Genomic DNA, 19,282 nt, shown 5'->3' with positions numbered 1-19,282 from the left:
TTCTCTCTGTATCACTTCCCGGCAAAAAGAATGACGGGTCAAGTCTTTTTTCACCCCGCCCAGTTAATGCCTTAAAAGGCAAAATGTCATTGAAAAGAACAGCCAGCTGTTCTCTTCTCTCTGCATCACTTCCCGACAAAAAGAATGATGGGTCAAGTCACATTTCACCCAACCCAGTTGACGCCATAGCGGACAGCGTTTCTGATTCAGGTCTGCTTAACAGACTTTCTGACGCTGTCTTCCCAGCTCTCACCTCCACCATTGCTCCTACACCGGAGAGGGAGGAGGAAAAACAGAACAAAGAAAACAAAGAAAACAACACCAGCAACAGCACCAAGACCACAACCAGTAGCCATTGTAACGGTTTCGCCTCCGCAGCTAAGCAGAGTTCAGAAGAAATCAAAGTGACAATGGCAGAAATAAAGAATGCCAAGGAATTGTTAAGAAGGGATGGCGATAATGTATTCCTTAACACTCCACAAGCATTAATACAAGCAACGAACAGAAAAACAATAGTATACAAGGTATTCAACACAAGATACCAAAAGATGGAGAATGCTACCCCACAGAGATTGGAGATAGCTCTAAAGCCCATATGGGGCCAAAAAAACTTCGTAACCAAAGGGAAGCGCTTTGGAACAGTGGAAGTGCGCTTCCCAACGGAAGAGGATGCCATCCGGCACTCTACAACACCATTAAAAGCGGAGGATTTATTACTCGTGCCGACATACCTTGGTCGACGCATGACAGAAATAAAAATCAAGTCCCGGCCCGAATGTCCCTCGGAACAAGCCGGCACTTTGACTGTCGTCGAAGCCCAGAGTCTCCACCAGGTCGTCGTCACACGTAGCCTCTACCAACCCTCTATAGAATGACGAGGTGGAACCTCCGCAGCAGGCATTACCCGAGCGGGAGAGAAGAGAGAGGGCCTGATGACACTCCGCTTGCCAACCTCCCAACCTTGACCTACACTTGATCCATGCTTTTAGTTCACTAAAACTAGTAAACCTGGGAAGTAACGTTTTAACGAACGGAGATCACACCTGTTCACTATCCAGATAGAGCCACAGATGCCTCAGCCTCAGTGCATATCTGTGCATCAACAGCCAAGGCATCCCTAGCCCACCCTTTAGCAGGTGTTAGCAGCAGACAGAGTGCCTTACAAGGGGAACTCTACCCTTCCACAAGAGGCGAAAGAGCAGACGCTCCAGCTTGATCATCCACGAAAGGAGACAAGGCTCGACAATTAGGCGGTAGGTAATCAATTAACACAACTGCGACCTCCGCCCTCCCTTTCAGAGATAGCCGCCACTCAGAACAGGTCTGAGTTAGGTAGGTCACCCTGCTCGTTACCTCGTCCCAATTCTTCTATATCTGGAGGTTTGGACCAAACCAAACCCCTAGCGTTTTAACTGGCCCCTCCGTCCAACGCCCAACGAATTTGTTGGGACCAGAGCTACGCCCTTGCCAGGAATCCTGTTAACCCTCTCTAAGGTATAGCGTATAAGGTGGAGGTTGTCCTCTATGGATCTGCCAGGAACGGCATATGTTTGTACCTTCCCGACGAGTCCACCCACGATACGCACCAACCTTGGCCAAAATCTTCACCTCTGCGTTTAAGCAAAGTGATGGGCCGAAAATTATCTATAATATCCCCCTTGTTTGGGTGCTTTCTAAGCAGTGTCACCACCCTCAGCTCACAGACCTGGGAATAAATCCATTCTGCTGCCGGTTGGTGAAGACGCATACGAGTAAGTGTCCAAGTAATATGGCATACTGTAATATAGCTCGTAGAGGGGACCATCTAGTCCCTGCGACTTGTCTCCGTCGCAGTCCGACAAAGCTTCCTCCACCTCCGCAGCTGTGATCGGCCCATCACAGCATTCCGCTTCTCACCCCGAGAGACGCGGCTTACCGACCAGGAAGTCTATGAGGTCCCTCCTACACTCCATCCCGCCGCCCCTCCCGAAAAGCAGGGCGAAATGCTCTTGAAAGACCTTACACACCTCCTCGGGTTCGGTTACCAAGCTCCCTTGATGATGCGCCAGAGACCTTATTGTGCCATTATTTCCACGTTGGGTCTCTATCACACGGGCTCATCCAGCAGCTTTGAGTCCTTATCGTTCTATTGCATGTTGCTTATCCCTGACTATGCATCCTTCGTATTTAACCGCGAGGTGTTGGTTAAGAGCCAATCTCGCTGCTAAAACTCGGGGTGCGGAGCCAGATTCCAGTGCTTCGTCTAGGGCCCTAACTAAAGCTCTTTCTACTCTATTTTTCTAAGCCACTAACTCATTGATATATCTAGTAGACTCAAATTTTAGGGCTCTTTCGAGGGCATACCACCATTTGTTGTTAATAATGGCGCCAGATAATGCCCTCAGCACTAACTGCCTAATCCGACTCCTGTACTCCTCATAAGCCGAAGACTTATTGAGTTTCCAGTAGCCTGTTCTCTGTCTGCGTAACGTATCTAAGTCTAGTCTATAGGTCACAAATTTGTGATCATGTGGTGAAATTGTGGACGTCTAACTAGGTTTTTGCCTTTCTGCCTAATTATTATGCTATCTAAATAAGCTCTAGATGTCCCATCGCATTTTGTCCATGTCCACAATGGATCATCTGATACATCTAGTCTGTACTTATCTGCCAGCTGAAATCGACTGAGCAGATTTTTGAAGCACAGATTTCCCCTCTTATCCATGTACGAACCAATCTACTCGTGCATCGCAGATTGCGTTAAAGTTGCCTAACATTACTATAGTGTGAGACATAACTAGAAATTTCTCTAGGCTTCGAAAAAACTCAGACTGTCTAGCCTGAATGCCTTACCACTTCTGGGCGTCACGTCAAGGCCTTCCGGGTCGATAAATAATGTCTTTGTCTCTAAATCTAAACTGTTCCTGAGTATCACAGCGACACCTGTCTCGTTGCGGGAGTCAGGTGGGAGTAGGGTAGGAGTAGGGTGTGGGTTCGCATTTTTCCCTCAGTTTTTTTCTTTCCTCTCTTCCTTAAGGAAACAATCTTGCTTCCAATTTGACCCCAGGCCGCGCACATTCAAGCACCCTACATAAAAGGTATCCATAAAAGGTTCTACTTACGGTTTGAGATTTGGTGGGACATCCCCTTGAGGGCCATAAAGAAATCAAAATCGATTCCATCGCACGTTGTTTCTGTGTTGGTTATTATTATATTTCTGTTAATTTGTATTGTTGAACATTTGATGTAGTACTTTTTAAACTCTTTGTTTTCTGTTTGTGACATCCATCTCATTCTTTTGTAACCAGGGTTTGAGGGGTATCATTGACTAAGACCTCGTAAATTTGCGAGAAGTCCTTTATAAGAGGGCGTATGTCGTTTTTAAATTGATTTTTTAACATGTTATAGTTAAGTCTGTCGATGGAATATATAGCAATATTTTCAGGAATATTTTTTCTTCAAAGTTTTTTTGTCACATTAAAAGAGTTTGAGTAATGACTTATTCTTTGTCACTACTGCAGTATAGTTTGTGTCCAGGTGGTTGGGGAACGATTTGGGTTGGGGAATTTTAGGTTCCTGTGTGCTTGTTTGTTTTTACTTTGCTTTTGCAGTAGGATTAGTGGGGTTGGAATGGTTTGTAAGTTTCCTTTTCTTTTATCTAACAATTTTTCCCACCCCTCCTCTTGATTTTCTTTCATTTCCTCCTCCTCTGTTTCGGTTTCTGATGGTTCTTCACTGTGATCTTCGCTACGTGTCACAGCAGTCGTCTCCTTTGGTGTATCGTTGCTTTTACGGGGGCAGATTGATACTCGGCCCTAATGTGGCCCTTTGGGCCACACTTGTAGCAATGAGGCTTCCTCCCCTCGACTATCACTCGTAGCTTGCTTTCCCCCACCTGTATTGTGTCTATTATATTTTTTTAGTCGGCAGAGGTTGCTTGGATCAGCATTTCCAGCCCCTGTCCTTGCCAATTCTGCAGTTCTAAAGTTCTAGGAGGATAGTTACTTTGTCCTCTAACCTCGTATGTTTGGCTGCCACCAGTCAAGCAGGGTCTACCTCAAGTGGTATATCTTCTACTCTAATCTCGGAAGTCCACCCCAAGATAAGCAGGTAGGAGTACCCCCTCAGCAGTTTTAAGAGGCTTCGTTGATGCCTGCTTGGCTTTTTCTTCTGACTTGAAACGTACCTCTATCGTGACATACTTCGTTCCTCTAGTGACGTATGCTACGCCATTCCAGACTGGCCTCAGGCACAGTTCTGCAGCTTCTTTGCTTTCGCTGTCGAGTTTTTTACTTTTAACAATGAACGATTTGTAAATCACAATGCACCTAAGTGCTCTGTGTGTAGTTTCGCTGGGAGGAGTAATTTTAGTTTCATTCCCCTGCCTTTTCAGCATTCCTTTGTACTTCATCAGTTCGTCGCTGTCACAATTCAGATTCTTCCTTGATATTCCGGCTGCAGCCGCAAAATTAACATTTCTCCTTTTTACAAACTCATGGCCTAACGGCATACTCCTTAATTTCGAGCTACTTTCGCAGTTTATCAGGGTTTTTTTCTTGTACTAGTCTCATGTTCGATGCTGGTCCTGTTTTAGATAGGTGATTTATCCATTTTGAAACACAATAATTATAATAAATAATAATTTTCCCCCTTCACGCAAAGGGAAAAATGTTAACAAAAATCTGTCACAAACAGAAGACAAAGAGTTTAAAAAGTACTGCATCAAATGTTCAACAATACAAATTAACAGAAATATAATAATAACCAACACAGAAACAACGTGCGATGGAATCAATTTTGATTTCTTTATCAAAGAATAAATAGCTTGTGAATTTGTAGAACGGAAATTATAGGCAACAATAAGATATTTTCATAAGGCATACATCCCTGGAAACAGTTATCATTTTGCATGTAAACACTAAGAACTTGCTTTCTGTTCTTTTGTTTGCTAAACTAACGTTATGTAAAGAAAAGTAAACAAACACACCTCCATGAATTTCCTTGAGATTGAAATTATTCCCTCTTTAATGAAATGTTTCTTTTTGTAAGCTTTTTCACGTTATACCATACGGACGATTTCTTAAAAGAATATATAGTATTATACGAGATTACTACCGAGTAGAAGTATTAAGAACCTCGTAATGAGTAGACAAAGCATCAAATATGTTATATGAGTCATTTTCCTTATAATTCCTTAATTTCAAATTTCTAATTCCGCAATAGGGACAACACTCTCCTAATCACTAGGAGCACCTTAATCACTAGCTGATTATTCTAAAATAAGCTAGATTGAATTCGTGGTTTCTGAGAAATGCGATACCTTACCTGTGATATAAGTGTTCCTGTGGATTATGAACAAAGAAAGAGTTGGAGATTATATTAAATAATGGTAAGCGCCTTCTTAACAAACGTAGCGAAACAGGAATTTACTGCACAGAAACAGCAAAATGTTACGAAATATCTGAATTATGGAGAGGTACCTTGGTACGCTGCCGGGCTTATGGGGGACTTAGACATGGGATTCTCATGATCCTCGTAATCTTTTGTACACGATTTTTCGTAATGCGATCTATACGGCTACCACTGTTCTTTATATTCATTCTTGAAACTCCTATCATCCCATCAACATGTGTATGTATAGCCTGATTGTGCTTGTGCCTACGACATCTTCATGAGGTTCTGAATTATAGTATTAAGGTCACCAAGTACAATGACGATATCCTTCTTGGATGTTTGGTCAAGTATTCCTTAGAGATGGTTGAAGAAATTTCTATTTGTTCGTCATCATAGTCCGACGTAAGTGCATATAATTGGACAACTGGAGTAATGCCTTCAGTAATGCCTTCAGTGGTATGGTGCAGTTCCCACTGGAGAGGGAATTAAATCCCATTACTGACTTGGTAACTCTATTCACGAGAAATCCGACGCCTTGTTCATGTTTGTCTTCCCTGCTGCTATAATAGAACATATGACCCTCATCATTGGCTTTTTCGCCATATCTCTTCCACTATGAGTCTTGTGACATTCTATTCATATCTGTTCATTTATTGAGCTAGTTCAATTTTTCTTGGTTCTCGGAGGGTTCTTTCATTCCTGGTACCGAGGGTGACATTTTTTCTTGGTCTTCGTCCTCTTAGCCCTTGTTCATCAGCTATTAGGACGGCGGTTATCATTCCTCCTTAATAAGAAATGAAAGGCCTAGCCCTTGTTGACAAGATGTCTGACCGATCTGATATGGGTTGGTAGGTTAGTGCACAGCTGAATGCGACCCTTAAGTTATGTCTTTTGAATAATTCACTATACCTATGTGACCGTGACAAAAGCTTATCTACTAATTTAAGGAAGATTTTTCCAAAGCAAGTTTTCACACTCATTGTGAAGGGTAGGGAAAACAAGGGAACTTAACGATAGCGTTCTCTTTTGTGCGAGTTATGTCCAGTATATCGATGATGCAGTCCTTAACCAAGCCCTTTACGAGGGTTTTAAAGACATTAGGCCGTGGGTAAGAAGCTGTGTTGATATACGACAACCTTTCATTGGGTTAACGCAGCTACATGTAATGTATACTATAGATTTGATCCAAGTTGATGAAATATTGTTACCTACATTTTTTATTTATATTTCACTTGTTTTGGTTGTTGATATTATTTAATGTTGGGAAACCTGAAAAAGTACCTCAAATAATGTATTTGCAAATGTAAGTCAAGATAAAAGTAAAGGAGTTGCTTTGATGTAACCAATAACAAACTTGATTACGATGATAGAAATAAATCTTTTGTGAGAAAATTTGACGTGTCTCAGGTTGTTTTGTAAAATGTCCATTATAGTTTTGTTTGTATAGCGTACATTTGCTGAAAATCACACAACAGTTCACTTTTATCATTGACTTTTGCAAACTACGCTCATTCAAAAGTTTCAGAATATGCAGGTTTGATAACTGATTTGCATATTCATTATCGAATGATAACAGTTCGGATATTACAGATAAATATATTTCCTACTCCACCATAAATTCTTAACATCTTATATAGATTTTATTATTTAATAACAATGGACAGTGTTTATTTTAGATTAATATAACTTTAGACTAATATTAATAAAGATGCATAAGAGCATTTTATGGCCGTTGTAATTGTTTCGCTCATTTAATTCATTTTAAAATTATTAACGCTCACACTTGTAAACATAGGTATATTTTAAATCAGTCTATTTTATGAATTAGCAGTCCTTGCATGAAATTTTATCTTAATTTTTAGACAAATATTACCCTGAGGAGACTCATATGCATAAATGTGAATTTTTATAAATTCACTAGTGGATATGAATCGAAACAAAGTGTAGGATATTTACTTGCCTTAATTATTTGTTATATTATATTATATTATGTTATATTATATCTTTTTATAGTATAATTATATTATATTATAATGTGAATAAATTTTTAATATGTCAATTTATTTCTCTATTTCCTTTAATATGTGTATATTCGGATCTATTTCAAAACGAAGGCACCAGTATTTTCTTAACGAAACACTAACGAAACACTTTGAAACTTGGGACACTGGTAGAATGTGTCATATAAAACATCTTTTACTCTTAGTCTTCTTAACAAAAAAACGTACATCGCAAGTTATTCCATGTTAAAGTTGTTGTATTTCTGTAATTTCAACCAATCACTGACGTCTATTCAGCTGAATAGAGTTACTGCTGGGCGGTCATAAAAATGTTATTCCCTGTGACATATTTCATCCGGTTTAATCGTAATTTATACGCATATATTGTTTATATAATAAATTATGCTGTGCGTATCTATGTGTGTAACAATTTTAGAGTTCGGATTCTAGAGTTCCATGTGGTTGGGAAGCAAGCTTCTTTATTTCATTTAATTTGCCATTTAGGCATTACATAGATTAGCAGAAGCTAGGGCTGGACAGAAACATAAATGACAAAATGAGAATGACATATATGAAAAATGAGAAATGAGAGGGGCACCGACGCCCACCGATCGGCAACCCCTCGAAAACCTTTGTTCACTATGGTTACAATTAATTTACAATCAATAATCAATTTACAATCAATAGTTCCTCGTCATCATATCTGATACTGCCATCAGGCAAGAATCCAAGTTGTAATCCACTTCGTTATTAAAATAAAAATAACTCAATTTATTGCAGGTGGCCTTGACCATGTTAATGGTGGTACGGGTAACTACCTCAGCGGCCACCTGCGCGAGCCATCTTGCTGCTGATGTGCATGCAGAAAAGGATCTCTCCCGTCCGCATGCACGATCCAGGAGCCGTTCAACTTCCCTCCCCTTGACGTACAAGAGGATAAGTTCCTCTTCCTCAGAGGAAGAGTCTTCTGACAGCGGCACCGTTCCCGCTGGCAGCTTCTCCCTCTCCGGCAGCACAATTCCCTCCGGAGGGGTTACAAGTTCGGTCGGTGGCGCATAAACGTCCGCCGGCCGCTTCCCACCTCTCTTTCTTTTCTTTTTCTTTTTAGAGGCTTCGGGGGTTAGGGCCTCCTTCGGCATACCTGAGGAGATCTTTACCTCCCCCTCAACCTCTCTTTCAACTGGTGAGCAACCATTGTTGCTCACCTCTGTTTCAACTGGTGAGCAACCATTGCTGCTCACCTTTCTTTTTCTTTTCGTGGAGGGGGGGGGCAGCGGGGACTTTATCCTGCTCCAGGGCCTTATTACGGCACTGGGAGCAGTTGTTTTTTTATGTGGCCAGCTTCCAAGCACTCATGGCACCTTGGTTGCCGGCCCTCAATATTAACGGGGTACCTTGCCCCAGCCAATTTTAAAAATTCTGGTAAGCACATGTCTCCTACAGCCACTGGAGACCACAAGGTCAATGTCGCCTTGGCGCCCTGCCAGTTGACTGCAGGTGACATGTGCACATTAAGGAGCCTGGGTCCACTGTCCCCCAAGCCCTGCCGAATGGTATCAGCGATCCACTCGGCCTTGTAACTTGGGGGTAGTCCATGCACCCAGGCTCTAATTACTCTTTTCCCGCAGTAAGAGGGGAGGAACAAAATTTCCTCCCCCTGCAGTGTCTGACTTGCCGCGTCAGCGGGTTCCTCCGGGGAGTCAAACAACAACCACACCGTCGCAAATTTGACCCCCCTTGATATATAATACTTCTTTGTTGGCAAACAACTTGCCAACTCCTTTTCAATTGTTTCTCTATTGAAGAGGGTGATGGTATTTCGTGACCTACAATAGGTCCGCATAACCACCGTCCTCCCCTCCATTTCTTTTAACCACTGCTTGCGTGGGCACAGTTCCCACACCAAGCCAGAGTTCTTTTTTTCAATGTTCTTTTTTTCCATGTCCGAAAAAAGTTCAAATAAAGTTCAATAGAACACAACAGTCAAAAAAAATTAATTAGGAAGAAAAAAAACAGAATACAAAAGAAAAAATAAGAAAGAAAGAAGAACCAAAATTAGAAGAAAGGAAAAAGAAAGGAAAAAAAAGAAACAAATAAACAAATAACACAGTTCAGACAGGGAAAAATTCTTCTTCACCAGGTAATCCAGGTAAATCCACCAGGCAAATCCTCGAAATTCAACAAAGTTCCAAAAATTTTCAGTCTGTCGTTGCGGCGGCACTCTCACCAACACCGACGAACGAGAAACACAATTTTTTGCTCGCTAAGCGAGTGACAATTTAAGTCGCCGAAAGCAAGCGAAACTGCCCCAGAGCTGGGCGAAATTTACTGCAAAAAAAACAAACAGCAACAAACCCCTCCCAGCTCAAAAAACAATTCCACCTACCTCGGTCGACTTCACAATTCGTTCACAAATGTGAACACAAAGTCTTTTTTTGTTTTCCTGGCTAAAAGGCCAAGCAAAAATTTTCACTCTATGGCAGAAGCGAACCCGCCTACCACAGAGAATGAAAATACAATTTTGTTCGTAAACGAACAAACACAAAAAAACCGCCAAAGGCAAGCGAAAATGTCGCAATGCTGAACAAAAACCTCCAGAAAAAATACACAACAAATTATTGCTCAGCTGAGCAACAAAACCGACTTACCCTGGCGAGTTCTTCAAATCTTCTTTGTTTTCATTAATTGGACGGAGCACAGCTAGCCCACATCCACCTCTGTTAACCGGAAGCGAGCTTCTTTATTTCATTTTAATTGGCCATTAAGGCCTTACAAAGAGGGGACAAACAAGGACAGACAAACGTAAAGAAGCTGCGGGCTGGACACGGACATTAATGAGATGAGGGTGATAACAAAAAAAGGTGAAAAATAACAAAATGAAAAATGGGAGGGGCACCGGCGCCCACCGACCGATAACCCCTCGAATACATTGTTCAAGCTCAATATTTATAAACATCAATGCCTTTCAAGTAGGCCCTCCACTGCACGCAGGCAGCTCTCCATGTTCGTCTCAGCCTCAGTGCTGATGCACACATATGAGCGGCCGCCACAGTCGGCCTCCACCCTAGCACGGACGCTGTTGGTTACCACTGCTGCGGCCACTTGCTGGGGCCACCTCGAACTGCTCTCGCAGGCCGAGACGAACCTCTCTTTATATTCAAAGTTTAAACGTTCTTCTACCTCTCCACCTCTGAGGTACAGGAGGAGACACTCCTCCTCCTCCTCCTCCTCAGGGGGAGGGATCTCACCTTGTCCCGCCAGCAGCACAACTCCCGCTGACAGGACCTCCCTCTCCGATGGTACATTTCCCTCCAGAGGAGTGACTGGTTCGGTCGGCGGCACATAAACATCCGCCGGCCGCTTCCCACCTCTCTCTCTTTTCTTCTTCCTTTTAGAGGTTTCGGGGGTTAGGGCCTCCTTCGGCATACCCAAGGATATCTTTACCTCCCCCTCAACCTCTGTTTCAACTGGTGAGCAACCATTGTTGCTCTCCTCTGTTTCAACCGGTGAGCAACCATTGTTGCTCACCTTTCTTTTTCTTTTCATGGAGGCACCTGTCTCCACGACTTTCTCCGTCTCCCCTTCCAATGGGGGGGGGCAGCGGGCACTTTATCCTGCTCCAGGGCCTTATCACGGCACTGGGGCAGTTTTTTTATGTGGCCAGCTTCCAAACACTCATGGCACCTTGGTTGCCGGCCCTCAATATTAACGGGGTACTTTGCTCGGATCTTTTTTAAAACGGGGGCCACATTTTTCATTAACGAAACACTTTGAAACTTGGATCACTGGTAGAATGTGTCATATAAAACATCTTTTTCTCTTAGTCTTCTTTAAAAAAAAAGAAATCCATAAATTATTCCATGTTAAAGTTGTCGTATTTCTGTAATTTCAACCAATCACTGACGTCCATTCAGCCGATATACATTAAGTGCCGACTACATAAACAAACGATTCTGAAACAATTAACCCTAACCCTAACCCTAACCCTAACCCTAACTCTAACCCTAACCCTAACCCTAGGGTTAGAGTTAGGGTTAGGATTAGGGTTAGGGTTAGGGTTAAAGCAAATTTAAAATGAAAAAAGCAAATAAAACGAAGAATCGTTTGTTTATGTAGTCGGCACTTAATGTATATCGGCTGAATGGACGTCAGTGATTGGTTGAAATTATCGAAATAAGACAATTTTTTACATGAAATAAATTCAAATACAAAAATATTTTTCTGTTCTATAACACAAAATAGATAAGTATACGAAGTTTGAAAGTCTTTCGGTACCAAAAGCACTACGTAAAACATTAATGAAAAATGTGGCCCCCGTTTTAAAAAAGATCCCTTTGCTCCAGCCAATTTTTAAAAATCGGGAAAGCACATGTCTCCTACAGCCACTGGGGACCACAAGGTCAGTGTCGCCTTGGTGCCCTGCCAGTTGACTGCAGGTGACATGTGCACATTAAGGAGCCTGGGTCCACTGTCCCCCAAGCCCTGCCGAATGGTATCAGCGATCCACTCGGCCTTGTAACTTGGGGGTAGTCCATGCACCCAGGCTCTAATTACTCTTTTCCCGCAGTAAGAGGGGAGGAACAAAATTTCCTCCCCCTGCAGTGTCTGACTTGCCGCGTTAGCGGCTTCTACCGGGGAGTCAAACAACAACCTACCTCGGTCGACTTCACAAATTTTCAATTCCGGACGGCACTCACACACGTCCACAATTTTTTCTCACAAAATGAGTAACAAATTAAAGCCGCCGAAAGCAAACGGAACTGCCCCAGAGCTATACGAAATTTACTGCAAAAAAAATTACAACACATTTATTTACACACAGCTCAAAAAACAATTCCACCTACCTCGGTCGACTTCACAAATTTTCAATATCTGGACGGCACTCACAAATATCTTTAGATTAATATTATTAAAGATGCATAAGAACATTTTATTGCCGTTGTAATTGCTTTGTTTATTAGATTTATTTTAAAATTATTAACGCTAACGCTTGTAAACATAGGCATATGTTTTATAATTTAGTCTGTTTTATAATTTAGCAGTCCTTGCATGAAATTTCGTCTGTTTTTCAGAGGATACTCATATGCATAAATGTGATTTTTTATAAATTCTCTAGTGGATATGAATCGATTGAAATTGTAGGATATATATTTGCTTTAATTATTTGTTATATTATATTATATTTTAATGTAAATTCATTTTTATTATGTCAACTGTATATCTCTATATCCTTTAATATATATATATATATATATATATATATATATATATATATATATATATATATATATTGAAATTGTACCATTTTATGTTCGGACTTTTTTTCTACTATCTAACTGCAAAACCAGTGAAAATTAGATGTTTTACATCCCTTTGAAGGAAATGGTTTTTTCCTTGCATTGATTATACATATACACATATATATTTTCGTGTGTACGTGCGCGTGTGTGTGTGTGTGTGTGTGCATAAATATCATTTAAAGTATTATCAAACTGTTTGTTCACAATAGCTAGACATTTTGAAATGCATATAGGAAATGGTTTCCTCATCTAACTAGTGATATTTTATCAAATAGAAAACAAAAATTCACTCTGCGTTAGACATGGGTTGGGTACTTTTAATTCGACAGCGTCTGCTACTATTGACCTCAAATAATTTCTGTTTAAATTGCCTGTGCGTAAATTTGTTATATATCTTATCTATAAAAGGCAGATTTTTCTCTGTGTGTTTGTGTATGTTGAAAATTCATACATTTACACAATTCCAAATTTCTTGAATGAAAGAATCGGAATTAATATTCTAAATACCATACCTTAGGTCACAGCGTCATTTTTTCCGTCAAAATAACACAAAATTACGAATAAAATCCATTACACCACACAAAATAACATTTTCCCCCCTAATAGAATCTAATTTCCTCTTACTACTACCTTTACAAATCCTTTCAACTCATACTTTCTCTTATGAACCTTTACGAACGATCCAACAGCAAATACAAAAAGAAGGAAAAACACTGACAGTAAAAGAAAACTCTTTCAGTATCAAAACTGAAACAATCACATTTCCATACTGTAATGACAGATACTTTCACTTTAATGGTTTCATTTTCATATTTTGAACTCTGTCCTTCAACAAAAAAAAATAGCCACACATGTTTCTCAAATACGATCGACAAACATTTATTCCCTACAAACTGTGAGTTTTTTTGAAATCTTTTCGTAAATCTTGAGATTAATACCCGCACGATTACCTACCTAACCCTAACCCTAACCCTGACCCTAAAACCCTAACCCTAACACTGTACTGAAAATCGTGCGGGTGTTAATCTGAAAATTTAACAATCTTTTTTAAAACACATTTACTTACTAACATTTTTTTATTTCGTGCGTGTGTGTTGCCCATATATATATATATATATATATACACTTAAGACTTACTTGTGGGTTGGGAGTTTGATCGGCAGAGGTCATTATTATTATTACTATTATTATTATTTTCAATCTTTCCCACAAGGGCGGATTGGGGCAGGTGGACAATAGTCGATTATATCGAACCCTGTGTTCAACTGGTACTTATTTTTTACACACCGAAAGAATGAAAGACAAAGTCGACTTCGGCGGAATTTAATCTCAGAACATTAAGATGGGCACAAACCTCCCGTCGCGACACTGATTCTGCAGAACAGGGTTTAGTGTGAAAACCAACTTTAAAGTGTAAATATAGATGTTTTTGAATATACACTCATACATACATACGTACAAAAGTACACATACATATAAATAAACACATACATACAAATACCTGTCACTCTCTTCCAAATACGATCGACAGTTAAACATTTATTCCCTACAAACTGAATTTTTGGAATATCTTTCTTAAAACGCATTTACTTACTACCATATGTATATAGAGACACAATACACATTAATACACACATACATACAAATACCTGTCATTTTTTATTTAGTGTGTGTGTATGTGTGTTGCCCATCTTAATATATAATGCTGAAGTTGTGTATCTGTGTGAAGCTTTTTAAAAGTTTATAGAAATCAACATTTTCCACTTTTTCGTAAAACTTTTTACATCAATGCAATTTTCTCGATGTGAACTTTCCAGTGCAGTAATTAGATTTTTTAAAATTCCGTTTACTTTGTATGATTTAAGGGAGATTTGGCTGTTGCTTCTAGCAACTTTTATATTTCTTCCCTTCTACCTGCATCGGCGTTCTTACACATCGATCACGCGCTCAACATATAATATAGAGGGTAACAGTAAAATAGGAAGGGAGAGAGAGAGAGAGAGAGAAAGTGATTCATACAAAGTCATAGATTAACTTGCTTTAAGACTATTCTTTCCTTCTACCTTTTCACTCTTACTTCGTTCTTCATCTCTCCCATTTAATAGCTTTCTTCTACCCCTCTACCTCTAACATATTTTCATAACATAGAAACGTAGAAACACACACAACCACACATATGTGATCTGTGACAACAACATACACAGAAACACATACAAAGATCAACATTATAGATATAAGATTTACTTTCTGTTTGTTTCTTATATAAACACGCGCACGCATTGCTAGTTTATAACTGTCTTCCGTTCTTCCTTCCTCTCTTTCTCTCTCTTCATTGCTCCTGTTCTCTATTCCTTTTCCCACTCTCTCTCTCTTTTCCTCTCTCCCTATTTTCTCTTGCTCTCTCAAACGCACACACGCGCACGTACACACAAGCATTCACTGCAATATAACTCATGTTCGTCAATGTTTTGTAAATATACAAACTACGGAGCTTATAGACAACACATTGCAAATCAGTGAACTTCATTACAAAGAAGAGAGCTTACTGGGGAAAGAAAGCAACCGGTTTAAAAAGACAGCAACAAACTGCAGCAATTCACCACATTCCAGAAGCTACTTTGAACATAATACAAAATGGTGCATCAACATCTACTGCCCAATCTGATAGAATTCTGGCAAAACTGTGTAGCAACAGATCGCCAGCAATTGCTTCATCAGAAATTGCCGTCTTACCTCCTGCGAAAAGGGATTACCCTGCTATGTATAATCAAGGCAGGGCAAAAAGTTGTTTTGCACAAGCATTTCTATAGCCAATTAGACGGATGAAATTTACGTACACTTAATAATAATACGCAAAACAGCCTTCAGACTTTCCCTATTAATTTCATCGTCCTTTGAATTATGAACATATTTACATCATAGGGTCTTTTTCGTTGTAAGGCTTTCTTTTTTATTTGATTTTCACCTAGCAAGACTTATCGTAGATGGCGTAATAAGTCACACCCGGACAACGTCGGGTTATACTGCTAGTATATATATATATATATATATATATATATATATATATATATATATATATATATATATAAAATACAAAATGGGACAAAAACGCAAAAATCCGGACAGTTAGGTGATACAAAAATGGGACAACAAAACATCCAGATAGACGATACAAAGAAAACAAGGACGGGTCATTCTGAGTTTTCTTTCCTCAGTCGAGTACCAGATTATCTTCGCAATTTCGGCTGACTATAATCGAGATTGCTCCAATCTGGCCAGCCCCAAGAAAAAAACTAAGCTAAGAACATGAGATTCCTTGGAAGAAAGCAGCGAATGTATACGAAAACAAGGACGGAAAAAACGGAGAATGTTACACAAATACAATATAATGATTATAACAGGACGTAACAACAGGTGTCTTTCGACTAAGGACGAATTAAATTAAGCTGGCGTGTGTGGAAATAAAACCTTACGGCAGGGATACAAGATTTCACAGGCACAGGGAGGAATATCGATGTCGCACGGACGACGGCCGGCCAAGAAAGAAAAATCAGGCTTGGCTGAACGCCGGTCATGTGGGAAGAGAAGAGAGAGAGGCAGAGGAACAGAAGAATATATATATGCGTATGTGTATATGTGTGTGTGTGCGTTTCTGTTTGTATGTAAAAAGACGGAACACATAAATAGTTTCCCGTTCCCTCTCTCTTCCTACTTAAACATACGCGCGTGCGCACGCACGCACACACACACACACTCATGTAGGGATGATTATGGAATGTTTATTATTTTGATATTTTTAATAATTTTTCTATAAGTATTTTATATAAATTCATTTGGTACTTATTGTTGGTTGATATATATATTTATTTATTATAATTATTGTTCTATTTAAGACCTGACGATTAGCTGTATTTTTGAATAGAATTTATTTTCGATAATTTTAATTGATTTTAATCGATTTAAATTTCCTTTCTATTTGAAAATTAGTTATGAAACACGTGTAGTCATTTTATTATCTTTATCTTATGATATTTACTGTGTATTATATTATACTCATTTATTGTGCTTTTAATTATTAATTTTTCTATATGTGATAGTGGATTTTCATCGATGAGTTCATGAAACTTGGTTCTTTTCCCTAAAACTATATATTTATATATTTATATATATATATATATATATATATATGTGTGTGTGTGTGTGTGTGTGTGTGTGTGTGTGTGTGTGTGTGTGTGTGTGTGTGTGTGTGTCTGTGTCTGTGTCTGTGTGTATTATATATATATATATATATATATATATATATATATATATATCAGAGTTGAATGTATTTAACAATGTTTACTAAACGCATATTTCATTAATTAACTGTTTCCTTAATATTTTTTAGGTGCAATCTATACCATATTATTACTACTCTCGTCCCTCAACAGCTGTACTAATCCCTGGATTTACATGATCTTTAGTGTATTCCAACACAGAGCAAAGAATAGCCGCTTTGTTCAAGACGAAGAAACGACTTCAGTGACTGTGTTGCCATCTAGGAATGATATCAGATTGATGTCAATGAAAAAAAAATTGGATCAAACAGCCAGAAACTGAAGAAATTCAGAAAATTGAATACCACAACTAAGCGCCGGCTTCCATTATGTTGGTAATCTGAGTGACATGTTAATGGACTGGAAGAACAAAAGAATATTTAGAACAGAATATTTAGAACTGCAAACGTAAATTTAATTTCCTGTGTTCGTATATGATATGGATGTATGCATATAAGTATACTTGCATGCGTACTGATATACATATGTACATAAATATATAGAAGTACACGCTTACACTCAAAAGCACACTACCACGCGCGCACGCATACGCATACACGCATATATACTTATAAACCTACTTATACGTATACATGCATACAGTCCACACTCACGCATACTAAAAATACACCCTAATACATTCAAGCTGTGTATATATATATATATATATATATATATATATATATATATATATATATATATATATATATAATATAGGATAAATTCTTTATAAGAATTTATCAAGTAGTCAGCGTGAAAAAACCTCATAATGAAAAAATAACGAAAAATTTCGTAATGAAAAGATTCATCGTTTCTTCATAGATATATTTAAATATATATAAAGGGCATTAACTGTGTATTAATGCCTCACGCTATCGAGGGACTAAATAAGTCAAAAAACTACCAAAAATAAGTAACATATTTACCGAAAGCGAGGGAATGCAGCTTTTCAAAATTTATCTCTTAAAAACATTTAACTCAACGGTAGACAACTGGTTTCTCAATCAAACACAGAAAAAACTGTGAAGTAACCTGTATTCTTTTGTTCATCAGTACACGTATGGTCAAGATATACAAAAATAAACAAGAATCAACCTACCACGATGTAGCCATCACAGTAACGATGACTCTTGTTCACAATTATATATCTCTGAAAGAGATTTGAATTTATCCAGTTGCATCTCGGTAACATGTGCTTATACAGAATGATATTCAGCACTGAATATATTCTAATTATTTATAATATAATATAGGATAAATTCTTTATAAGAATTTATCAAGTAGATGAACAAAAGAATACAGGTTACTTCACAGTTTTTTCTGTATTTGATTGAGAAACCAGTGGTCTACCGTTGAGTTAAATGTTTTTAAGAGATAAATTTTGAAAAGCTGCATTCCCTCGCTTTCGGTAAATATGTTACTTATTTTTGGAATTCTTTTTTACTTATTTAGTCCCTCGATAGCGTGAGGCATTAATACACAGTTAATGCCCTTTATATATATATATATATATATATATATATATATATATATATATATATATATATATATATATATATATATATATATATATATATATGTATATATATATATATATATATATATATATATATATATATATATATATATATATATATATATATATATATATATATATATATATATGACTTAGAATATGCATATGTATGTTCATATGTCTACATAGCATTTCGTCTAGCTCCTTTAAGTTCTCCTCTAAAATATATATTTGTTACCAAGAAAGAAAAGCTCCTTATTGAAATTTAGAAACAGCTACATGGTCACAGGGTGAACATTAGAGAAGTCTATTCCTTAATATCCTGTTTACGGCTACATGCTGCAGCTTCAGAACGTGCAGTGCGTTCGAAAGCAACTCTTCGTAAACGGTTTCATTTGATTTATTACGAATAAAATATGTTTTGTATTATCTCTGCCTGTGTGTGCCGCGTAAGTATGTGTCTGTGTGTGTCTGCGTGTGTATGTATTGCGCGTATGTATTTATGTGTTTTCTTCTTTCTAATTCCATTGTAAGGTTTGACCAGACCCTTCCATATTTCTAGTTAAAAATCTATACAAAAGGAGAAAATCTTAAAATATCTTTTTTCTTACATCAAATTTTTAATGTAATGCAAATCCTGAACATTTTTTATATCTCATGTAGCCTTGTATGCTATGGACAGTTCAGCTAAAAAAATTTATTTAATGAATGGAATGCCGCCTGGGTAAAGCGGAATGTTTATAATTTATCTGTATACATGTATAATTGAGGGGAGTC

At 38.3% G+C, this 19,282-nt stretch overlaps 1 protein-coding gene across 1 annotated transcript in view; it reads left to right on the top strand.

Annotated features, from left to right (window-relative positions):
- LOC106877996 (cephalotocin receptor 1) overlaps positions 1–17,689 on the top strand; it is a 228,447-nt gene extending 210,758 nt beyond the window's left edge. The window contains exon 3 of the mRNA XM_052971191.2: positions 17,061–17,689. Within this exon, the coding sequence (XP_052827151.1) occupies positions 17,061–17,272 (212 nt within the window). The 3' untranslated portion in view covers positions 17,273–17,689. The remainder of the gene's footprint in view (positions 1–17,060) is intronic.
- Positions 17,690–19,282: the final 1,593 nt, after the last annotated feature.

Source organism: Octopus bimaculoides, chromosome 10, assembly GCF_046866305.1.
Source record: "Octopus bimaculoides isolate indiv1 chromosome 10, ASM4686630v1, whole genome shotgun sequence".
Lineage (NCBI taxonomy): Eukaryota > Metazoa > Mollusca > Cephalopoda > Octopoda > Octopodidae > Octopus > Octopus bimaculoides.
The sequence above is the reverse complement of the archived record's forward strand: the minus strand, read 5'-3'. Positions and strand labels throughout refer to the sequence as shown.